General features: G+C 41.2%; 3 protein-coding genes across 3 annotated transcripts; 2 read left to right on the forward strand and 1 right to left on the reverse strand.

Moving 5' to 3' along the window:
• The first annotated feature begins 4630 nt into the window (after nucleotides 1–4630).
• zc3h15 (zinc finger CCCH-type containing 15) lies at nucleotides 4631–11744 on the forward strand. The gene is made up of 11 exons (XM_079229353.1): nucleotides 4631–4806; nucleotides 6714–6806; nucleotides 7028–7130; nucleotides 7221–7373; nucleotides 7780–7874; nucleotides 8308–8496; nucleotides 9065–9145; nucleotides 9267–9332; nucleotides 9465–9590; nucleotides 10452–10587; nucleotides 10687–11744. Exons 1-11 carry the CDS (start codon nucleotides 4732–4734, stop codon nucleotides 10851–10853), a joined length of 1284 nt encoding a protein of 427 aa, XP_079085479.1. The 5' UTR covers nucleotides 4631–4731; the 3' UTR covers nucleotides 10854–11744.
• Nucleotides 11745–12495: 751 nt separating this feature from the next.
• rbm45 (RNA binding motif protein 45) lies at nucleotides 12496–18826 on the reverse strand (the record flags this gene model as incomplete). The annotated part of the gene is made up of 11 exons (XM_079229320.1): nucleotides 12496–12929; nucleotides 13234–13383; nucleotides 13876–13951; nucleotides 14115–14269; nucleotides 14720–14813; nucleotides 15442–15571; nucleotides 15818–15997; nucleotides 16647–16790; nucleotides 16959–17085; nucleotides 17866–17988; nucleotides 18530–18826. 10 exons carry the CDS (start codon nucleotides 18824–18826, stop codon nucleotides 13267–13269), a joined length of 1443 nt encoding a protein of 480 aa, XP_079085446.1. The 3' UTR covers nucleotides 12496–12929; nucleotides 13234–13266.
• A 2101-nt stretch (nucleotides 18827–20927) lies between these two features.
• Nucleotides 20928–24580, forward strand: cycsb (cytochrome c, somatic b). The gene is made up of 3 exons (XM_079230298.1): nucleotides 20928–21027; nucleotides 22370–22544; nucleotides 23492–24580. Exons 2-3 carry the CDS (start codon nucleotides 22376–22378, stop codon nucleotides 23635–23637), a joined length of 315 nt encoding a protein of 104 aa, XP_079086424.1. The 5' UTR covers nucleotides 20928–21027; nucleotides 22370–22375; the 3' UTR covers nucleotides 23638–24580.
• The last annotated feature ends 1046 nt before the right edge of the window (nucleotides 24581–25626 follow it).

Genomic DNA, 25626 nt, shown 5'->3' on the forward strand with positions numbered 1-25626 from the left:
TGTGTGCAGTTCAATTTGATCTTTATTGTCCCGTGAGATGAATATGGATTGCAGACGGAGTTAACAATAAAATAGCGAAATAGAAACACACAATAAAAAGGCGTAGTAGGAATATAAAAGTAGTAAACCCATAAAAAAACTAAACAACCAACAGTTTTATGCGGATGAAAAAAGAGACCTGCAGGGAGTCAATAGCTGAATATACTATAACAAATACAATAAAAAACAGTCATCAGAGCAGCCGGTGCATCCACCAAAAATGAGTTGGTGACGTGTGAATGACAGCAATGGGGTTTATAAACAGCTCAATTCAGTTGAGGGAAGCAGTAGACATTTCTTTCTGCAGTAAGTGAATAATGGGGCAGCTTGTTAAAGGAAAAGTCCTCCTGAAAACAGTTTAAAATGGTTTAAAAATAGCATCTGGGAAACTATCTTGAAGTCTTGTTGTTTGTTGCTCTGTAGATAATATGAGATATTTCCAGTGCAGCTGGAATGGTGTATATATATATATATATATATATATATATATATATATATATATATATATATATAAAAGACTACAAATGCAGCAAAGCATCTGTCAGTTATCTAAAACATCAACAGCAGGCTAAACATCCTGTCTTGGTGTCAGTCCCTCAGGATTACCGAGCAAAGCGCTCCTTTCAAAACTTCATTTTGCACATTCAAGCATCACACGGGGAGAACGAAATCCACCCAGAGAGGAGGAATACACCGCAATCTCTCCACCGACAGTCGCCCCGAGGGACCGGAGTACAATGCATCCAGCAGACAAGATGCGTTATCAGTAAAAGGATACGATCCTCTCTCTTCTAGGATGAAGAAAAACGACAAAGAAAAGCGTGCTCTCTCGCTGTCAGAGTCACTCTGCTCCTCCTGCTATTGCTCATTACCTGAACATAAAAAACACAACGCTAAATAAAACGAGCTCCCACCTGTTCTCGTGGGGCCGCGGAAGTCATTGTGGGAAATGTAGGAAATCATCTGAGGTAAATGAAGACGAGTCGTTTCTAAGGGGAGAGTAATAACTCCAGAGAGAGAGAGAGAGAGAGAGAGAGAGAGAGAGAGAGGGGTCTGGGTCTTTATGCACACGTATTTATTTTTATTATTTTTGGACAGTAGCTTAGGTTACAAAGTATACATTCGTACCAGCATGTATGGCATCCACAGTTTTTCAAGGTTGGGTAACTTTGTACAATTTGGGAGAGTGCACGCATAAACAGAAGCAACAACAACACACACACACACACACACATCAGACGGAGAAAGGGACTCGAGAGTGTGTGGTTGAGGTCAATCTGGCTTACTCGGCTAGAGCAACGTTACATGGTCATTCATTCATTATAACATAATAATAATAATAATGCATTTCATTTTTATCGCACTTGTCCTTCAAAAAGAATCTAAAGCAACCCATAATAATAAAAATAATTAAAAAAAATGTAATAGCTGACAATAAATTAACTCAAGGTAAAAAATGCCTTCCTGAATCAAAAGGTTTTTAGGCCAGTCTCAAAAGAGTTCAGTACAGAACATAAAATCTGTTTGAAAGGGTTTTATGTATCTCACCCACTTGTCCCAGAGTTGAATAAACACATTTCTCTGAAGGCGAAGGGAAAGGTTAGCAACCAGCGCTTTTTTACAGGCTGTTATTAAAATGCCAAACAGGTATTCATCTGGACGGCCTGTTTGGAAATAAAATGTTCCTAAGAATACTGTAGATAATTGCAGGTATTTTTATTTATTTTTCTTGGTTTGGAGCAGGTAGTTTCTTGGTGGTTCTGGTTTCCTGGTGCTTTAATCTTTTCCCGCCCTTTTCCTGTCCCCAGCGTCCCGCGGGGAGCAGCTGACAGCTGAATGACGACGAGGTGCAGGAGGAGGCCGGGCCGGGACGCCTCCGATTAGTGCCTCGCTAAAAACAAAATCTGCACATCTGCAAAAAAAATCTGCACATCTGCAAGGCAGTCAGTGGATTCCATGTGCAGCCATGTGTGTGCTGATGTTGGTATGTGTGTGTGTGTGTGTGTGTGTGTGTGTGTGTGTGTGTGTGTGTGTGTGTGTGTGTGTGTGTGTGTGTGTGTGTGTACATGACATGCGTGCCCTCTGCAGAAAACAGATCGATGTTTGTATGAATATGAAGAAGGAGGTTATGGAGAAAAATGGTCTTGTATCAGATATAGTGATTTATTAGGCTGTTCTCTCTCTCTTTAACACACACACACACAAATATCCTCACAGGAAGAGCGAGAGAAGGAGTTGAAGACACGGAGAGAGAGAGAAAGTTTGCTTGAGGCAATAAAACCCTCCTTTGTTGTCTTAAGATCTCGCCCTGAGCCATGCACTCAGGAGTTGTGTCAATGAAAGCCTTCACGTATGCACGCGTGAATTTGCCAGCTAACGGAGCAAGCTAACGGAGCAAGCTAACGGAGCAAGCTAACGGAGCTACAAGGTGGAACGGGCGCTACGCACGAGTGAACGTGTAACAAACACACGTGCGAATGAAATGACGGGAAGTCGCATCAGAGCATGCTCACGAGCGCGGTGCTAACATGCTAACGCGTACGATGCTAACGTGTGAGATGCTAACCGCACCGTTTGTAGCCAACGACGCTGCAGGAACGAATTCCTTGTCTCGCTCTGGGACTCATTAAAGCACTCGACTAGTATACGGTCATCGTGTGGGAACCCAAACTGAGTAAATGTTTGTCCCTTCCCCTTCGGACAAAAAGAAAACGAGGCTCATTAAAACACACGAGAGCAAACGAGAGCCCAAAAGGAGCGGCGAGCGTGTGACCCATTTTGGCTCGTGACTACGCCTCTGCTGTACGACACACACACACACACACACACACACACACAATGCTGAACAGTGCACTGAGACAGGATGTGGACGAAAGCCACACATGTCAAATGTGCCAAATGAAATCACATTAGGAATTTAAGTGAAATGTAATTAATATCAAGTTGAATCAGCGGCTGAAACAGTAAAAAAAAAAAAAAAAAAGAAGCTTGCTGGTTCGGCTCTCTGGCCTGCAGCCATGACACGATGTCATGCTCCTGGTAAAGAATAAGTGGGGTTTGCAAAGGGCTGTTGCTCTTCTTGCTTTCCCCGAATCTCCGCCAGAAAGCACTTAGAGCTCAGAGACCACACGACCTCCACAGCCAAGGTTTCCAGTTAGGTCTCGAATTTCCTCCAGGCAGTAAAAGCCCTACCAGGGGTGTCTTAATTGACCAGCAGCCTATACAATCAAACTGTTAAATAGAGGCCAAATGCTAATAAAACTGTCTTATGTCCACCGGCCAGATGGTGGCTCATTAATAACCTTTGTTTTATGCTCAGGACAATTATTTGTAAACCACTCATGGTTTCAATTCATTTCACTTTCTTCTCACAAATCGACGGCCGACTGGAAACATTAGTTTCTGCCGCACGTGGATTCTGCAACGTATTTGTGTGTAAACCCCTCCTAAATAATTCATCCAGTCGTCCCCAACTTCCGAGCATTTTGCATCTCTGCGCTGCAGGATCAGATTATGTTGCTTGTCTTGATTATTTGGGTGCTGCAGGTCAATCCGTTCTGATTGCTACTACAGGTGAATTTACTTGTTAATGCAAAGTACCATCCGAAAGAAACTTAGTCATTTTATCATCTCACCACCTCTGGCTGCATTGCAAGGAATCAACCTGGGTGGTTGTGTATTAATCAGATCCTCGTAACCCACTAATGCTTCTTTAAAACAAACATATTGAGAAAATATGCTCAGTCAAAATTCCATAAAACTAAAAAAGGCAATCAGCGAGTTACCGGACTAAATGTCTTCTTCTTGTTTCGATGCTCTCTAAGGATATACAGTATGCTGCACTTCTTGACACTAAACCAGTCAGTACCTCTGTGATACTTCTCACCTCAACTGGCAGATACTGCAACACTGACACCTGGTGGTGAAATACTAACACTACACTAAAATGATAGAGGACCCTGAAGTGAAACCCCAAAACTTTAATCGCTGCAGCAGTTCTAAAATACATAACGTATATTATAATATTGGAGATCCTTTTCTTGTACACCAGTCACATACATGATTCCTCCTATACAGTCCACTGAATGCCAATGTTGTAAAGGAACATACAAGATTTTAATCTATAAATGTGTAGTCCTTTGTGCTCTGCATCTGTGGCAGTAGTATCAGCTGCCATTTATTTGAGACTTGTTTATTAAAAGTTACTATACAGATTTAGATTCCTGATACAAAAATATTACCAGTAAATAAATAATGATGTATCATTATGGATAAAGATGAGACTTAATTGATGCCGTGAATTAATACATACAGTATATCCAACAGTATAGTAAAAAATAATCCCACCCTTTACCAGTATTAGAGGACACAGTTAGAGAAAGACAAAGTAAGAAAAAAATATATATCAATGATATACTAATACAGCATAACATGTATTATTAAAAAAATATATGTATATTTTTATATATATATATTATTTGTTCCCCCGTAGACTACAATACCCGTCATGCACCTCGCGCTGCGTGATGACGCCACGGAACATCAACAACTTACATGTGGCCTAGGGACGCCGTTGCCGTTCCGCGCGCTAGCATCAACCGGGTGATGTGGAGCGGACTTCCAGCCCCCCGCATTTAAAAGAAATAGCACACGGCCGATCGAGGTTCCATACGCAGCCACAGCTGAGCCAACATGCCGCCGAAGAAACCCGTCCAGCCCGCGACTGGGAAAAAAACCCAGGAGAAGAAAAAGGAAAAGATAATCGAGGTAAAGGAAGTAAAACACGAGTTAGCTCGCTCGGCGTTAGCCGGCCATGCTAACCCGGCCTCGTGACAGGTGGTAGCTTTCCCCGCCGACTCCTCAGTAGTTTGTCGTGATTCATTTAGTTTTTAACAATAATTATAATCACACTAGTTAAAATGAAGCGGGTTCTTCAGCTGTCAAGTGGAGCACTTTATTAATTTTGACCAACGGTCGTGGTTCGAGCCGCTAGCAAGGCCGCGCAGCCGCAGTGAGCGTTCACACACGGTGGTTTAAATGTCCCCTTGTTCATCAGTTTAAATACACACAAATAACTATGTTTTTTGTTGTAATCTCTCTATTGTATGATGAGCGTGGCTTACTTGTATAAGCGCCACGTGAGCGGGGATCGTAGCGCGAGCGGCCTGTTTCTGCTCGGCCTCACCGGACACACGAGCGGCCTGAGACCGAGCTAAAGTTTGTATTTAAGGAAACAAACTACATTAATGTTGAAAATGACGATGTCGCAGTTTTAAATTACGAAAAATAAAAGGTAAAACAGCAGCTCTGACTCTAAAGCCTCGTCTCACTGTACCGGCTTGTCGTCACGTTCACGGGCTCAGCGACGTGTTAAAGTCACGTTAACCAGCTGGTGCGTTGAGTCTGATTTTAGGGGATTTAAGTGTATTTATCGCCTGTCTAATTACACGTAACTTGTATACTTGTGTACTTTGTATGAACACTGCAAGGTCAGGTGTGTAAAGGCTTAAAGGATGAGAGGTAATTGCCTCCAAATCCCATACTAAATGAACATATTCTGTTTATTAAAAGGTATTTCTGTGTATTTAACGCCTGATGGAGCCCACAGACCTCCTTTGTTGAAGCCACACTGACATGTTGGTCTATTGTGTGTTCACAGCTAAACACACTTTAGTTACCTCTGACTAAAAACTACAGAGCCCAACTTTCCCCAAAAGTAGCAGAGCCCTTTTTAAAGGGACAGTCTACCGCAAAATAACAATAACGGTATTATTTGTATACATTTATTTATGTAATTTGTTTATAGTACTTTTGATTTTATCAGAATCAGAACCATTTATTTGCCAGGTATGTTTCACATACGAGGAGGCAGGGTGGTGCATACAAAACATAACATTTATAATAGAATATAAAATAACGTGCACAGATAACGGGTACTATAAACAAGTGTACTGTAGGTGAAAGTGGCAGGTGTATTTAAATATTAAGGGATGTGTCCCTTTTTATCAATGAAACTTTACATTTACAATCTCAGTGTGGACCTCTGGGGCTGAGTGCCACAGAAATCAGAGAGGATTGTGGGTCGGGCGACGTAGCGGAAAGACAATATAAAACATTTTTGACCAAATACCTCAATATCAATACGGTAGGGTTGACCTATGGCGCTTTCAGGGTGAGATTTATGATTAATAATCATCAGTAATAACGACCAAGTGGGAAAATACTAGACCGTAAGATCAGCCCAGTCCTTCTCTTTACTAGGATTTTTAAACCAGTAAAAAAACAAGTTATGACGTATTGCTATATGCAAAATCAAGGCGTCTCGCGTCACAGTATTGATATAATGGGAAAATTGGCCCTAATTGTAGGAGGAGCTAACATTATTACAAAACGCCAGCTGTATCCTTGATTTTTCAGAGAAACAACGTTTGAAGTCAGGTAGTTGAGTCTCATGACGGCGTGCGATGCCGGATGAAAGTAATCTGACATGATGAGTCTTAGTGGCTGTGTCTTGTGTTGCCGGTGAGGTCAGAACAGTACACACACACTACATGTTGTGGGTTTGTAACGATGCAGAAACAAGAGCAGAAACCTGTTGGGTTGGAACCGCTCGCTTCAGGGATGATATTGGAAGCTGAAAGATGATATTTGTGCTTGTTTTTCTTTGTTTCTAGGACAAGACATTTGGCCTGAAGAACAAGAAGGGGGGCAAGCAGCAGAAGTTCATCAAGAACGTTCAACAGCAAGTCAAACCGCCAGTCAAACCGGTCAGTAGGAAGTTCTTGTTCTCCCTCTCTGTTCTTTATTCCTTCATATCTCTGACCGTCTCCAACCTTCTTGTCTCGCTGGTTCTCACTGTGCTTCTCCTTTCCTGCTGCCCCATCATCTGGTGACCACATGTCACCGCCCGTCAATGTGCTCAGCTAATTTGAGATCATTTTTAAATATATCTACCGTGTGTGTGTGTGTGTGTGTGTGTGTGTCCCAGGGTGAGGGAGATAAGGCCACTAAGAAGACCGACAAGAAGAAGGAGTTGGATGAACTCAACGAGCTCTTTAAACCGGTCGTCGCTGCTCAGAAAGTCGCCAAAGGTAACCGACAACGGCGCCTGTGAAAATCTGTTTGTGGCCATTGTACTAGAAAAGATAACTAACAGTCGATCCCTCTCCTGTTTTCCACAGGTGTCGATCCAAAGTCGGTGCTATGTGCGTTCTTCAAGCAGGGCCAGTGCACTAAAGGTGACAAGTGCAAGTTCAGCCATGACTTGACAATGGAGAGGAAATGTGAGAAGAGGAGTCTCTACGTGGACGAGAGGGACGAGGGGCTGGAGAAAGGTGAGCGCTTAGCGGAGATAGTGTGGCACTGCAGCGCTGAGCGACGCCACTGTGGTGTTTGATGGGATCGTCCAGAAATGGCTGAACATAAAATAAGTTGTCTGTCTTGTACAAACTTTGACAGTTTGGTTTGACATTTCACTTTACAATTAGACGTTAGTGTTTCTTCTCTGTTTAAGTTCATTTTTAAAACAAATTTGTCATTTGAAGTGTTGGTATTACGAGAAACGAGGTCGAGATAAACCTAGTAGCCACCTTAAAATCGGTCTCTATAGAAGCACTAGATCACTCAAAACACTGTCTGTAAAGTAATGAATCAATACATGTATCTGTCTACTTCCAGATAACTTTTCTGTTAGGTTTTATTATTTGAAAAAAAGACTTAACTTTGTCTTTTCCCGTTTAGACACGATGGATACCTGGGATGAGAAGAAGCTGGAGGAGGTGATCGCCAAGAAACACGGAGAAGAGGCGGAGAAGAAGAAATCCAAAACGCATATTGTAAGTCTATTCTGCATTATCATTTGATACTATGACCAATGGTTTCCTAAACGTGTAAGAAACTTAGATGTGGGATGTGGTCCATATGACAGAGTTCAGGAAGTATTAAGATAATAAAAGATGAAGAGACAAGGGACGAGAAACCCAAGAGAGGAATATCTTCCCTGGGTCTAGGTTGTTCACAGTGAAGGTATTTGATTCAATTATTTATACATGTCTTTGATCCCTGCTGTATTCTTCTTATTGCTGAGTCGGGTCGGCCATGAATGAATGAAAGCAAAGCGCTCCGTCCCTTGAGCCTCTTTTCCAGAAAGGGAAAAGACGACTTCAGAGTCGTTTTTTTTTCTTAAATGACAAAAACTGTCTGGACCCGAGAGATGTACACGCCGGCGCCCTCTCTGTAACGCCGTCTTCTCCGCCGTGTCGCCCGCAGGTGTGCAAGCACTTCCTGGACGCCATAGAGAACAACAAGTACGGCTGGTTCTGGTCATGTCCGAGTGGCGGCGACGTCTGCATGTACCGGCACGCCCTGCCGCCGGGCTTTGTGCTGAAAAAGGACAAGAAGAAGGAGGAGGAGAAAGAGGAGAATAAGATTTCGCTGGAGGAACTGATAGAAAACGAGGTGAGGCCGGATGGGGGAGGGGAGGGGTCACAAACGATGAAGAAATGTATTTAACCAAAAATAGATGATTATAATTAGAAATGGTTGATGCGGGAGCAGCAGAATAATTCAATGAAAGATGAATTTAACCTACACTGAAGCGAGGTTTGGCCGTTTTTTTTTGGATATAAAAGGTATCCAATTTGTATTAGCCGGTCAAACTCGGTAGTTAATTTAATATACACCTTTTTACATTCTTGTAGACAGATTCCGATTCATAAATGCGTAGCTTTTGATGGATATGAACCGGTTAACTTTTCTCCGATTCTTGTACGATCAAACAAATGTAATTTTCCATGAAAGAAAAGGCATGAAAATGTTTGTTTATGCGTTCGATATCGGACATAATTTAATCTGATGCGTTGACTCTGTTGTGGTTCTGAGCGTTCAGACGTCAGCTGTACCATCATTAGCGCCGGTCGTGATTAAGTAACTTTAAGAACCGTTATGCACATTTAAATATATACGACGATAAAATACAGTGGAGCCATTTGAATCTGACTCCTCATCCCGACCCGTCTCTCTGCAGCGAGCCGCTCTGGGTGCCAACGTGACTCGGATCACCCTGGAGACTTTCCTGGCTTGGAAGAAGAGGAAAAGGCAGGACAAGGTTGGAACGCGTCGAATCTTTTCTTTATTTCACTTCATTGACGTCCGTTTGTCCGAGGCGGCGGCGGCAGGTTTGATTTGAAGTCTCTCACACGATTCCCCCTCTTGCTGCCGTTTAACAGATCAACAAAGCGATGGTGGACATGGAGAAGAAGAAGGCCGACTTTAAGGCGGGGAAATCGCTAGTGGTGAGTTTAACTCTTCTGTGGTGTTTAATTTTACGATGCAGACATTTCCATGGCGCTGCAGGATTAATATGAAACCCCGTGTGTGTGTGTGTGTGTGTGTGTGTGTGTTTGTGTGTGTGTGTGTGTGTGTAGGTGAGCGGGCGCGAGGTGTTCGAGTTCCGACCCGATTTGATCGACGAGGACGACGACGAAGCCACGGACGCTCAGTACATGAGCGGCGACGAAGACGACAATGATGTCGACAACGAGGAGGAAAAGGTAAATTGGTTCCGAGAACGATGCTCGTTTTAGTTTGGTGCTCTTTAAGTGAGACGTCCCAGCAAATGAAACTGCACTCAACATGGTTTGCATTGTTGGTACAAAACACCTGCAGGTTGTTGTGGTCGATGTTTTATAAGAGTCCTAAAAAAAACATTCTAATGCGTAAACATGAGGCCATTAAGTACTTAAACATTTTGAACACAAGCAATAAGTGTCTTCCTGTTTTCACCATGTAAAAAAAAAAGTCTCGGCTGCAGCTTTTTGTCCCCTTTGGTTCACCGTAGTCAAAAGCTTGAACAGGTGACGCATCATCTCCCTCTGCATTATGGTCCGGTAAATGTCTCCAGGTTCAGAACACAATTTCTCCTCTTCCATAAGCGAATATTAACGAGCTTCCTTCCAGTACAGTCTTCAGACTTCACACAGCAAATAATTTGCTTGTTAATTGTGTGCACCAAGGCAAAAATGTTCCCTTGGTGCACAGCGTGAGTCAAAGAAGAGCGCTTTAATTAGTCTTGACTTGATTGACTTGGTTTTTTTGGTCCTAAAATGTTTGTTGAATATGAATGACTAATCCTGATGGAGCTTTTTACACACGTTTCCTTATTAATACAAATTATTTACAACAAAAACATCTAGCTGGACTTATAAACCTCCTGTGTTTTAGGGCAAAATGACTCTTTTTCGGGCTGTTTTACCGACACACTCCTTAGTTAACATTTATTTGATCCTAAATGGATACATAGCATGGTCACTTTATTCAGTCTCAGCGTTCCTTCTGCACTTTCCTGCTTCTCTACATGTTTTTTAAATGCGTCACACTCCCGTCTAAACGTCATTCACAATGTTTTGTTGCAGGCCGATTCTACAGAGTTCCAGGACATAGACCTATCCCGTTTTGTTCCACAAGAGGTCGACAACACGGGCATTACCGTAGCGTCCATGGACCGCTTCGCCTCGAGGAAAAAGACCCGGCCGCCGGTTACAGACAACGGTAAGAGGGGATTTGTAACCGGACGAGACATTTTTTTTTGTACTTTTAACTCTTAATAACAAACACGCTGTAACGATCCCTCGCTCTGCCCGTCTACAGAGGAGCAGCTGAACGGAGCTTGCGGCGGCGCAGAAGCCAACGGACATTCGGGCGGGGAGGAGGACGACGATGAAGAGGAGGAGGTACCGGTGGACGAGAACCTGTTCACGGGGGAAGATCTGGAGGAGCTGGACGAGGAACTGAACACGCTGACGATGGAAGACTGAGCGGGGGCGCGTGAGAGGGGAGGACTAAGGGACAAAGGGACCGACTGATGGATGCATGGAGCGAAACTACAAAGAGACCCAGACGTTTGAATGATTTTAAATTTCAGAGACTCCAGTAATAAAAGCCTGACTATTTCATGACATCACTGCCCGTCTCTCGACGCCTTCTGTTTTTTTTCTGTATCGCCCCTCACATCCCTCCTCGGCTTTTTTTTTTTGTCCGTTTGGGTTTCCAAATTTCCAACACCGGGGGTTCAACTCCAGGCGGCGACGACGCGTTCGCGGCTCGTCGGAATTTCCGTTAAAAAGAGAATTCGGCTGTCGCTCGCCGGTTTACGTGGAAAGTGAAGTCACGTCTGAGAGAAATTGGGCTTCTTAATCCTAATACATATTGAATATAGAGATTTGCAGAGTGAGACATTAAGGGCCTTAAAGTGAAAGCACTACACTTGTGCCGTGGGACTTCAGTAAATGAAATAACATCGTGGGATGTTTGAGTACTGGAGTTATTTTACAGTGTAGGAACATGAACAGGAGTGATTCTGTTGTAAGAAACTGAATCTGTTCACCTGCTCTCATACCAAAATAAAAACTGGAGTTTGAAAAATGGTGTTGTGGAGATTTCAATAATTATTTTGAAGGAAAAGAAAATCAAGCTTCTAATGTCGGCCCCATTTGAGACCAGGCTGTAATATAAAGCCAACGCAGGGACACTAAACTGTCCCCATACAACCCAGAATTGTAAATAATGTTCTCATGATGCCTCCTGAAGAAATAAAAGATTACTGTACATCAGTGTGTGTCTTGACTGAATAAATCAAGTGTTGTGGATGTAAACACATGTATCCAACCACTCATTTCTTTCAAATTAAAATGGCTTTATCAACCCGTTGGTTTATGGTAGTGATGTGTCCTTTCATGTCGAGTAATCCAGGTAGATTTTGGTGAAGCGCGTATCGAGGCTTGTGTCGATGACGTATGCGGTGACGTGATTGATTTCCCCCTTCCTCTCTGTACCAGCTTCATGTGTGTCTGTGAAAGGGTATTTTATAAAGCAGGCGAAATAGTCTCAAAAAGCCCAGCACTGAAAAAGTTCTTATTTTTATTTAAAAAAATATTGGACACATCAACATGGACTAGCGGAGCCGAGGCTCGAAACACCGATCCTCTGACTGAAAGTCGGATATTCTAACCACTGACCCACAGTCACATCACAACCCTCTCCCAATTTGTTTCGAGTTTTGATTTTGACCCCGCCATTATATCATAAAGATAGACACAATATTAATAAGTTAATAATTGATGTATTCAATGCTTCAGGAAGCTTCATCTCGCCATCACTAGTTTATGGTACTTTGACAAAACACGGAATTATTATGGGGTTGTGCGCAAAATATTAAACTATTTTCCTTCCAACATGAATTACCAAAAGACACATGCAGCCTTGAGACAGTTGCCAGTGGAATTTAGTTTAAGTTATTAAACATTTATTCAACCACTATAGTAGAATAAACTTTTACAAAACAAGCACAATAAATCCAACAACTGATCAAAGTAAAGAATGAAATACAATATTTACAGATAACAAAATGTCACAACCGACTAGTTATTCAGCAGCTACAGAAGAAGAGACGAGATGGGCTGAATTCAACATTTTTATTTTTACTGACAAACAAAAAAATTTACAGTTAATTTGATTAACACCTTTGAACTAAGATCAACATGAGGGAGGGGTGACAGGAAGAAAATAAAACAGCAGATCGGAAAAACAACCGTCTAGATCTTAAATGTTCTGCCCAGATTTTCAGGATAAAAATACGGTCAACCACCTGAACTAAAAAATTACTTTAAAAAAAACAAAAAAAAAAAACATGAGGCTTACCACAAACTGCACAGACGATATTAAGACTCCATTGTAGCGGTGGCTGCTTTCATTTACTATTATCAGCGAGTCGCAGCAAGGTCACTGGCAAGAAGTATGGTCAGACAGGTGTCAGTGGTCGGGTCAGTGGTCGGGTGGAGGTCTCGATATCGGTCGGTCGGTCGGGTCAGGTGTCATTGTGTCATGACAGTCGCCTAGGGAACAAGAAGCTGCAGTGTTATTCACAGGGAGAGAAACAACTGGACTCAGACACTTCACAGGAAAACCGTTTCTCTACAACTTCTTTAAGTGATCGTGTCTCTCTGAAGTGACACTGCAACACACTTATAGTTTAAGCAAGTAACCTTTTTCTGCTCCGTGTGTGTGTGTGTGTGTGTGTGTGTGTGTGTGTGTGTGTGTGTGGCTTTCAAAAACCATGCGAGAGGAATTACAAAAGGATACATTCACAGTGAAATACTTTGGTACCCGATTCTTCTGCTAATACGGCCGTTCACTTACCGCTCATTTCGGTCCCGGGTCCCGGGGTCCTGGCTAGTAGGTGCGAGGCCGCTTGTGGGACTCCTCTCTGGGCGGGTCGGCCAGCATCACCTTCATCTTCACGCCGTTGATGACCTGACCGTGGAGCGCAGCCATGGCGTCATCCGCACACTGAGAGCAGAGCGGGGTGAACGGGTCACTTCCACATGTCAGTTTGTCTACCTCCATTCATCCCTCCATCTTTATGCATTTCCTCTTTCCTCTATTTTTCTGTATTTGGCACGTGTTCAAGAGTTTATAACAGGGTTCATACACATTTTGACCAATGGATTTCCATGACCAAACATTTTGTGTTTGTGTAAAATGTAGTATTTAAACTAACAATGACAATACAAAGCATACAGTAAACCTTAAATGACACAAATGAATGAGACAATAGTTTGATTAAAAGAATCAACATTTATACAGATGCCTGTATGTATGCCTGCTTATATTTTGATCGTCTTTCTTTTAAAAGCATATTAATTATTTCAAACTCAGAGTAAATGAACGACATGTAATTTTTCCAGGCCTGGAAATAACCATTTTCAAATGCCATGACTTTTCCAGGTATTCCATGACCCTAAGAACTCTGTTATAATCTTTAACGGTTCAAAGTCTCACCTGTTTTTCGGCATACTTCATGTATCCAACCTTCCTTCCAGGAACCAAGTGGACCTCAATAAGGGAACCATAGCGACTACAGACAGAGAGAGAGAGACAATCATTCGTTAATGTCGATTGCATTTCGCTAAACTCGGAAACATGATCAAATTTAACCTTTGACCTCCTGGCTAATGAAACGTTGTGTCCACCATACGCACAGTGTTGTGTTATAAGTGAGATGAATGAATGAGACCTACCAGAAGACGTCCTCCAGCACGTCTGGGGGCAGCGGGGAGGGGCTGAACACGACGAACAAGCGCTCCTTCGCCTTGCAGTCGGGGGCAGCGAGCTTCTTCAGAGGAGGCAAGTTGACGTCGGTCTGAATCCGGAGCATCGGGGAGACGGGATAACTCTGGAGGGCATCGACCAAAAACACCCGGGGTGAGCGATTCAGTTCAGCCTTTTTATATTTCACCTTACTGTGTCAAATTAACTGGTCATTGTATTATTATGTAAACTGTGGTTAAGGCCTGGAGGGATAATTACCCAAAACGGTAATTAACCTTGAGTTGTTATCAGCGGGGTGAGGAGTTTTCTATAATAGGTGAGATTTAGTCTAATGTGATACCACAGCAAGAAAAAGGGAATAAAAACAATTATTCAAACGTTGCCATTTGTTTTTCCAGGTGATTGCTTCATGATTTCTTTTTTTTTTTTGTGACAGGTAAAAAAAAAAAAAAATCACAACAGTGCTGGTAATAAAGGTCTAAAATCCCAAAAAACGAAATCTAATTTTTGTCAATAAGTCTTTAAATACAACTACAAAAGATGTGTAAATCCGGCGTTGACTTGATGTACTTACAGGAGGTTTCATTGATTGGCTGGAGGACGGCCCGTTCCACGGCGGTGACATCATCTGAGTAGCCACAAACTGCATGGCCATCCGACCTACAGGACTACACACAAACAAGAGTCTGCTTCATGCTGATCTTCAATGGTTTGCACCGACCAAAACACTTAAAACTAGAACGTATACGGACAGAAATGCAGGCACTCTCAAACAGATATCTTAATGTCTTTTTTTTGTGCCTCCAATATAATTTTTATGGTCATTTTAAACCTTTTGTTGTACTTTTACTCAACATTTGGATTGCAAACTAGCAATTACACCATACATGAGTGTATATTTTGTGATAAGCCCCAGTTTACTGTGCCAGATGCTTCTTAAACATTTTGTTAAGACGATGGTTTACGTGAAGGTTTTACTCCACGTCATACTGTGTGGTGCCAACAACTTTTACTTCTGAGGCTGGGAACTTAGTTGTTTACTATATAAAGACAGGCTGGCCAGTCACTGTGCCCCTCAGGGGAAACAGTCATTCACCAATTAATATTAACAGATTACTAAGAAGACATGTAGAGATGGCGACAGTTAATGATTACATTCATAAAAAAAAATAATAAGCCTGTCTGCTGCATTCCTCCAATCACTTTTGACTTTTGCAGACACAGTAAGTACTGCGCGACTGTTGTTTGTATTAAGTATATACGCGTGTGTGTGTGTGTGTGTGAGAGAGTGTGTACCTGCTGCGGTCCTCTCCGTCATCAACAAAGTTGACGGACAGTCTGTTGCCGGGTGGATATTCAAAGCCGTTCAGCTTTTCCTTGGCATAAACCGATGATCCAAGATTGGCGTAGCGAATCAGAGCGTGACCTGAGGCCAACGGGACAAGTTTTAAGTTTAGTCATCAAAATGAATACCGGTAGCAAGAAGACATCAACAGTAAATCAATTGTATTCGTTTGACTGGAGTTTAAAATACAATCAAGAAAATTCCTATTTTTTTGTTAAAAACATTTTTTTTGACCAGTCGGGAAAATGTTACGGTGAGACCAACGAACTGGATTATGGCTCACAGGTGAATAACAAGTAACGCCCGTACTTTCTGTTCATCACTGACCTTTGCTCATTCCATAAGCGTCCCTCTGCAGCTCACAGTATTCCATGCAAGGAATGATGTCAAAGAGAGCAAAGACCTGCTCCTGGGAAAGCGCGGCGCGCGTCGACATCATCAGGCAGCGCGTGAAGTCCCCGGTGCCGGTGGAGCGGTAGTCCATGGCCGGGTAGTTGCCGGGGTCAGCTGTAGAGAGACGCCAGGGTCATGAACCGGACAGAGACAACCACAGCAAGGGATCGCCAGTTGTATATGACTTGTGACCATCATGCTACACGGCTTCTCCAGTCCTGTTTTCTTCAGCTAAGAAATGTGACAATCAGATGAATTTTGTCTTCTACAGATGTTGAACTATTAATTCACAATTTCATTATCTCCCGTCTAAATTATTTTTGACATATTTCATTCCCAGTTATCCATTCTTTAGCTCCCCAACCGTGTCGATGTGTAGCCTACATTGTTCAAAGCTATGATTACTTGCTAGCAGTCTTCTTCCCTGCTGCATTGCTGTGTTTCTGGGTGTGTTACCGCCACCTGTAGATCAGTGGAATAATGTGAAGTAATTGGCAGGAAAACAGGAACCTACGCATAAAAACATTGCTAGCGATGCTAAAAAAAAGGTAAATCAAAAACTCCATAGGTTTACATTTTAAACACTAGCTCGTGCATAACAATGTCTTCCCATGTGCGTTTAAGTTTAATGTTATCTAACAGCAGATACAACATACAGGAATCAGTGCTGTGTGTCTAATGCCTGACTGACTTTAGATGGGTTTAGAACTAAAAACGTCAAAGCCTGATAAAGACTGAATAAGGATGTCAAACAGCTGCGTACCCATCGGGTAGCCGTACTGGTTCGAGGAGTCAGCACCGCCGCCGCCGCCACCGCCAGCGGCATAGTCACATCTGGCCATTCCCCCAGAGTAGTCTTCTGTTGCTGGGGCCTTGGTGCGAGGTTCAGCCAGGATGGCCCTGTAAGCTAACAACATCATCATCATCATCATCATCATCAATGCCACAGTTCTGAGACACAGTAACGTTGACTGTATGAACTAACGTATGATATTTAAAGTCGCTGAGTACTTTTTCCTGCGGCTACTTCAACCACAAATAATGAACCAGCTAAAATAATGTGAAAGCATCTTACTTTTGTCACAGTTCTCTATGGCGATGGCAGCTTGGGAGGGTTTGTAGTATCTCACGTAGCCCAGGCCTTTACTTTCCCCTGTGGTCTTATTCTTGATGATCACACAATACTCAATATCACCATAATCCTAAAGAGAGAGAAACAAAGCCAGGGATAAACATAAGTGTATTAATCCTGGTAAACTGGTTATGTGACATGACACAAGTCAATGTCTCCATTCACATACGTGTCAAGAGATGGCAGCTATAGACAATATTCTAGGTCATGTTGATATTTTAGATAGCCTTAAATAAAAATGGAAACTGTCAGAATCAAGTTATAATAAGATACCAAAAAGACACCAGTTGAATTAAGCATAGGAATAAACATCCAATGTGCAAATCTCCATCCATATAATCTTATTTTACATATAAGCAGTGGTACACTGCATATACTTAGTATTTTTGCACTTTCATTGTGTAATTCTCTCAATTTAACACGCTCTGCTGTTCCGTTTTATATATATATATATATATATATATATATATATATATATATATATATATATATATATATTAGTATATAGAGTATTTTTCATACCTAATATTTCTGTGTAACTTTGCTTGCTGCTGCCACAAACAAATTTAAATATAATAAAGTATACATCTATCCTATCTAAAGGCAGATGAAATTACTTTGAATGCGTCCTTCAGGTCCTCCTCAGAGAAAGATTTAGGGATCATGACAAAGATCAAGAGATGGTAGTTATAGATAATATTTTAGGTTATTTTGATATTGTTGAGAGCCTTAAATAAAACGTAAACGGTCAGAATAAAGTTAAAATAAGATACCAAAAGACATCAGTTGAATTAAGCATCCATATATTCTTATGTTACATATAAGCAGAGGTAAAGGCAGATGAAGTTACCTTGAATGTGTCCTTGAGGTCTTCCTCAGAGAAGGATTTAGGGATCATGACGAAGATCCTGGTCAACTCCTCATCCTCAACGTCTCTGTGTCTCGCTGAAGACCGTGACTGAGCAATGAACACCTGCACAAGCAGCCAGAGAAGGACAAGGGTTACAATCATAACCCTAATGAACCACACACATATGGAGAATTCCCCATAACTACCAATGGGAAATAAATCCCATTTTACGTCAGTTGCGAAGTTACTGAGACTACTCATTTTTTAGACTTGTCAGTCAGAATCGTTTATTGGCCAAATTCGTTACACACTTTTATTTTATAATATATACTTGTAGTATGAAGGTTTATGGCTTGTTGTGTATGACTGAATTTAAGGAGATTAGTCAACTTGACAACTTTTTAAAAGAGTGTTTTTAGCAATCCAATCAAATGGGAATATCCAGTTTCACTGATAAATACGTCACAAAACAGGTAAGTGTGGACAAATAAAAACACACGAGTATATATTTTACCTTAAATGATATTAATATTTTAAAAACCTTTTTTGTTTGTTTCGCCAATGACAACAAACAAACACGTTTACTCCCCCTTTAACTCCACCGTTTCAACTGACTCGTAAATCATCTTAACGGGGAATTTGGCGACATAACCGTCGACGTTACCTTGACGGGTTTGGTGCCTTCCATCAGCACTTTGCCGTGCATGTCCTCCATGGCCAGGCAGGCCTGCGATGACTTGGCGAATTTCACATAAGCGATGCCTTTGGACTCCTTTGTCTGCTTGTCTTTGACGACCCAAACCCCGTGGACGTCCCCGAACACGGAGAAACTCTCCCGAAGCTCATCCTCGGTTATGGAGCGACTCGTGACTACGAAAAGTCGACTGTTGGGCGGTTCGTCGAGGTTTTCGGTTTGTTTTTTCTCGTTGGTGGTGGTGGTGTTTGTTGGGTAGTCCTCCATCTTGTCTTCCTCCCAAGCGAAACTGTGAGCGGCTGAAAGTAGCCGTTGGTGCTGCCTTCATGTGCGACTCGGAACCTCCCAAATCTTCCGGAGGATCGATATCCAAAGACGGTTAACGTTACTTTCGTTTAGTTCGTTATGACTCCAGACATTTAGTAATGCCTTACATTCACATTCGTACATATTTAGTTTCGAATATTGTTCTGCACTGGCTGGCCCAAAAAATTGCTTTATGAGTTAGTTTACTCCTTTCTTGGTTAAGTGTATAAATTCCCAGCTTTATGAATCTATCAGTAGCGCCGATAGCAGAAGATAGTGAACGTTTACTGCCACCTACTGTACCGGAGTTGTAACGCTGGAATTCTCGCGATGGTATGAGTTCTGTCGAGAATCTCGGGCGCAAATGTTGAGCCACAAAAATGTATTGTGGTAACAAACTATTTGTTTTAGCCTACTTGAAATAAATTACTTAATCTCACACGTGTAGCCTAATGTGCATATTGCAAGATATTTTACAATAGAGTCAGAAAGAAAAATAGTCAATGACAATAAATGAATATCCTTTGTCTCTGACTCCTGCACATCTTTTCTTTTCTTGATTAAAATACACATACCACTTTTATTTTATACCTGTTTAAAAGTACTGTTATCTGTTTGTTGTTTCCCATGTTGATCTATTATTGCACTGTTTAAAAAATATATATGTTGTATTGTTTTATTCTATGTCTATGTTATTGTTAATGCACCTTTCGCCTTGTCAATTTCCTTGTATGTGCAACATACTTGGCAAATCAACGATTCAGATTCTCAACAACAACAACAAAATAAATGGACAACTATATTATATGTGTGTACTTGATTAGGTGTGTTACACCACTCCGCCAAACACAATACAGCCATCAGCTGATGATTGCATCAGAGGCATGTGACTCATGTGGGGTTGTAATGAGGGTCACAGGAATGATTGATGCATGTGTCACCATATGCTGTTTGTGTGAAGTACAATGACCTTTTTTGAGGACAGATGTTTAGAATATAATAGATTTATTGTGGTATATATATATATATATATATATATATATATATATATATATATATATATATATATATATATATATATATATATATACACACATATATAAATACAGATATAAACTATGTATATAAGGAAAACATTAAAGTGAGAGTGTTTGAAGCACATAGCCTATTCTATAGCAACAGATTATTAGACTGATGGAGTTATGATGACAAGTCACCCCATTTGAACTCATTCACCATGATGAAAATTAAAGGGGACGATGCATTTTGACGTGGTGGTCGCCTTTAGTTTTATTAAATCATGCGTCTTACTGATATGTTGTCCCTATTTCATTGTGAAGAACTGTCTGCTTCAGAGAGGCGCTGTGTGTATAAACGTTTGCTTTACTATTATTAGTCTCATTGTGATATAAATATAGGTTAAATCAAATGTCTCTTCTTGCTTTGAAAAAAAGTTAGTTACAGGTAAGTGCTAAAGTTTTCTGAAATAGCTTAAATAGTGTCTGAAAGCAGCATTTAATATCTAATCAAAATCATGAGGACATTTCCCCATATTCCCGAATATAATAGGCAAATTAAAAGTTATTCAAAACTAAAATGAACTTAGATAGATACTTAATTCTGTCCTTAATGGCAGTAAATAAATATACATGTTACTTTTGTGTGCATACAGGCGATGGATTTCCTTATAAGGCTGCTGTACTAGCAGGTTCTTTTTGCTCCACATAGAAAGCTGGGGAATGCGACAAGATGCGTGTACGCGTACCAAACTACATTCATCGCGTCCTTCTCGTACCCTCGTCTCATCTCCTACTACGAGAATAGCGACACATCTACAACTTCATCTTTCAATTTTTAAAATGTAAAAATATCCAAAGGGGATAGTTTTTATCAGTGTGTATTTTTTGTAATTTTAGCTCCGTGAAGCGATTTTTAAATAAATGTAAAAGATGTGAAGTCGGGTAAGGAAACGTCTATTTCTAGAAATGGGACGCGGCCGGGGCTACGTCAGGATCTAGACGCCCATAACGTGATTGGACGATGACGCCAAAAGCCGGTGCCACTAAAATGATGTGACCTTCTTTACGTCCGCCAGAAACCAACCGCTCACCGGCCGAGAGAAGCAGTTTACACCTGCGCGGGAGTGATTTTTAACACAAAAGGTAATTCTTTACATTTCATATTGAGCAGTTATATTTACAATACATGTATATCTATATATATAGATATAGATTGGGTTTGAGAGGATTTGATTATTCAATCGGATGAAGAAGAGCTCTAACGGTTTACGTTAGTGAATAGCTCGTTTATTCTCTTTGCGTAACCTAAACCCGAACGGGTTAACCAACCGAGTCCGTTATTCAAGCGTAATGCGGCATTTTAATGTTGGATTTCTGTATTGTTTGAAAGGATTTAAGCTCGTTTTCAATGTCTGGCGGACGCTGTAAAGGTGTTATCTAGCTAGGTTAACGCTGCAGTGGATATTCGGACGTCATTGAAGCATCCTTGACGTCCCGAATCGATGACCCGTTCCCGGGGTAACCTTCCTCGTATTCTGACCAGGTTATATAGTAAGCTAATGCTAGCTGTTAGCTAACCTAGTATGTGTGTGATATAACGTCTGCATAAGGAAGCTGCTTTCGCTTTTCTGCTGTGTGTCCTTGAAGGAAAGGATGCGATACATTCGGGTACCCCCGCCATGTTAGAGGTTGTCTGGGCTTTTATGTTTCTTTTTTTTAACTTATAAAAGGTGTAACGTATAAGGCCGTCCGTTTCCTGTGGATTATATGAATATATATATGAGCAATTTACCGTTTAGATGTTACGTAACGTTAACTGCTGCAGTCTCGTTGCTGCAAGTGTCAACTCGGGTGACGTAACGTAAGCACCCCTTTAAATATGTCAAATTCCTGTGACATTTAAGTCTTTCATTTACTCCAACCGCTGTATATTATATATGTGTGTGTGTGTGTGTGTGTGTGTGTGTGTGTGTGTGTGTGTGTGTGTGTGTGTGTGTGTGCGTCTACTGATTTGTGGACAAATGTGGAGTTTATTTAAAGTGTATTCGCCGGTTATAAGTGCGTTATAAAGGCTTTTTTGAGGACACAAAATGCAAGGGGAGCACATTTGGGTGTCATCTGTCACGGCCGCGCGCATTCTCGGCAGAAGCGTCTTTTCCTGCACGTGCATTTCCTCCACGTGACTGTGGCAGGTGTCCTCGTGACGTAACCCGAGCTGAGGCGTCGCTATTTGCAGTGACGTCACGGGAGCGGGTTTCCAGTGCACGTTTCATGTCAGAAGTGACCTCAGGGTAATGTCACAACTTAGAGAAAGTCCTCACCTTAAACGACCTTCACAAGATGGCGTCGCTCAGGCTGAATTAACTCCCAGCCCCCTAGCTATGCTCTATGAATAGTAGCTCCACAGTTATAGCTCTGACACACATGGGTGTTTATATATACGTTGTCATAACTAAACACACGACTTATTGTGTGTTTTCTGCAGCTGACTATGGGAGACGTGGCCAAGGGAAAGAAGGCGTTTGTCCAGAAGTGTGCTCAGTGCCACACGGTAGAGAACGGGGGAAAGCACAAGGTGGGCCCCAACCTCTGGGGTCTGTTCGGACGCAAGACCGGCCAGGCGGCGGGCTTTTCATACACGGACGCCAACAAGAGCAAAGGTCAGTTCACTGGTGGGGAAACGAGGCCTCGGTTACCCGTCTAGCTTGGGATGTAGGTCACGTGAAGTGGGGGGGGGGGGGGGGGGGGATATTTGAAATATTCTGTGTTATAAGGGTCATTTAATGTAGCTTTCTGCGAGTAACTGTGTCATAACTACAGGGTTCTGGAAAAGTCATGGAATTTTAAAATGGTTATTTCCAGGCCTGGAAAGGTCCGTGAAAAAAATAAAATCCCCAAAGTCATGGAAAAGTCATGTAAATGTGTTATATTCATGTGTTCATGATGTTCATTTACGCTGAGTTGGAAATAATTAATATGCTTTTAAAAGAAAGACGCTCAAAATATAAGCAGGCATACATACAGGCATCTATATACATGTTTATTCTTTTAATCAAACTATTGTCTCATTCATTTGTGTCATTTAAGGTTTACTGTATGCTTTGTATTCTCATTGTTAGTTTAAATACTACATTTACTCACTTTTCCATGTTTACACCCAGATTTCACAAAATGTTTGGTCATGGAAATTTGGTTTAAAATCATGGAAAAGTCCAAATGTGTATGAATCCTGTATCAGGTTTCCTGTTTTGAGATAAGGTGCTTTTATTTTGAAGGCGAAAAACGTAGTTGAAATGGAAGTCGCGTATTGCGGTGTTTAACGGCTAAAGTTAATTTTTTTTTACGGTCAATTTTGGATGGAAAAAGAAACGATTTTAGCACAAAGAGGCACAAGTTCTTACATTGATTTTGGAATAAATAACAGACATTTAAAATCATCAGTCAAAGTGCAGGACCATCTGTCGGAGTGTAACGCTACAAACTGTGTCATAACTAGTAGCATTCACAGTTTCATTAAATATTAACAATTTTTTAATGCTTGCCTTTTTAGTGGAACTTTCTAAATGGTTTATCCCTCTCATCACTGATGACTGATGTCTTCTCCCAGGTATCGTGTGGGCCGAGGGAACCTTGATGGAGTACCTGGAGAACCCCAAGAAGTACATTCCTGGAACCAAAATGATCTTCGCCGGCATCAAAAAGAAGGGCGAGCGCCAGGACCTCATCGCCTACCTTAAATCGGCAACTTCATGAAGTGGTCATTAAATTCAGAATATTTAACGTCGTTTAATTATTTTTATTATCGGGTTACACATGCTGAGTATGCAGGCTTTATGTTCAGCCATTTGCACTTAAATTATTAGAAAAGTGCCGCCTCTTGGGAGACGGCAAGCATTCAAACATAAAACTACAGTCTGTTTTTATTTTTTGTGGATCTGTAAAAAAACTAATCCCATTATTTAAAATATGTGTCATGTTGATAGGTCGCCTGACCTGCCACTCATTCTGTTTTTCCGTGACAGCTCATGTCTGGTGCTTCCTGCTTGCAGAGCCGTACTCTATCAATTACATTTTTAAACGTATTACTAAAAAAGAGTAACCTTTATTCAGCGACAATGGAGTGAAACAGGGTGAACATCTGGATCTTTAGTGGTTAACTGGTGCCGACTCTCAATCCACCTGTAACAGAGCCTGATCTGTTCCTGAAGCAGCCCCTCTGAGCTCCTGTTTTTAGTCAGTCATCAGACTCGGTACAAGTTGTTTTTTTCTTAAATTGTGCGTAAAAGAGTGGTGCTGATTACTGCCTCCTTACAGCTAAGAATTGTGGGGTATAAATATATATATATATATATATATATATATATATATATATATATATATATATATATATATATATATATGAATGCCTTCAAAACCACCGAACTACGGTACTGAGGAACTATAGGAACTATCTGAAGGAAGATTTTGTTTTACCTGGTTTCACAGGCCTGAAGGAGTATCGTTTTAACTTATTTTACTGTAATCTGACAGACTGCATCTGTGAAATGTTTTGATGGGGCTGCTTGCTGTCGGTGTAAAACAGCGAAACACTGTATTGTAATCACTGTCTGCACATGAACAATCTCCTAATGCTTTGTTGTGGTGGTTGTGGACCGGATGGATGAAGAAGGGTAAATTAAAAGACTTCCAGAAATGTAAACAAGACTGTCGTCTCCTCATTGAAACTTGTTTGGGTTTTTACTGTCTGTTCTTCCGTCTTTCAATCAGAGGATCGGTGGTTCGAGCCCCGGTCCATGTCGATGCGTCCTTGAGCAACACACTATAGGAATGTAAGTCTCTTTGGATAAAATCGTCAGCTAAATGAAATGAGATGTCAACGGTGATAAAGATAGCCAGGAAAACTATTAAAACATTTTATATTGGTGAAGAATATAACTGTAAATGAAATATAACAAATATTTTTTCTTTTTCTTTTTACATTTATCTACTTAAACCTTTTTTACTAAATCATTCTCTTGAGTCAAGACCATTTATCTCTGCATCTCTACACACCCCTGCTTATCTGATAACTGATTTAATGAGACTTTATGGTGCTGATTGGAGTTCATAAAAAGTGACGCACGTGTAAACACAGCCAGTGCAAAGCCAATCCACTCCTGGGTGAGTTGGACTCAAGTCCCTCTGAGCCACGCCTCTGTCGCTCACAGAGTGTGTTATACAATCCCAAACCTATTTCTAGGAAACTGAGAGCTGCTGAGTTCCCGTCTCCTCTCGACCAAAGCTCAGCAGTGTCGTGTCCGGATGAGTCTTCAAACAGTCCGTTTGTGCTGTGAGGCTGGAAACTCATTTTGATTGTATGAGGGTGTAGTTCGTGGAAAAATACAACTAAGATACACAGCTGTTGAGGACGTTCTTCCTGATTACCTTTCTAATCTCATAATAGAATAAATACTACCTAAAAGTCATGCATTTAAAATGCTACTTGTGTAAAAGTAAAAAAAGTATCAGCGTCAAAATCTACGTATCAAAAGTCTTTTTGCAGCTCAATTCAAAATAATGTTCATTATATTATTGGATTGTGATTATTATAATGCATCAATGTGTGCATCACTTTACTATTGCAGCTGGTAAATATGTATTACTTATTTATATTTGATATGGGCTGGGCAGCGATCAATACATTCTGATTCATACCAAGTATTGTGAGCCTTCACTTCCTTTATGAGATAAATGTGTGAGCTT

This window comes from Taurulus bubalis (assembly GCF_910589615.1).
Source record: "Taurulus bubalis genome assembly, chromosome: 14".
In the NCBI taxonomy this organism is placed as follows: domain Eukaryota; kingdom Metazoa; phylum Chordata; class Actinopteri; order Perciformes; family Cottidae; genus Taurulus; species Taurulus bubalis.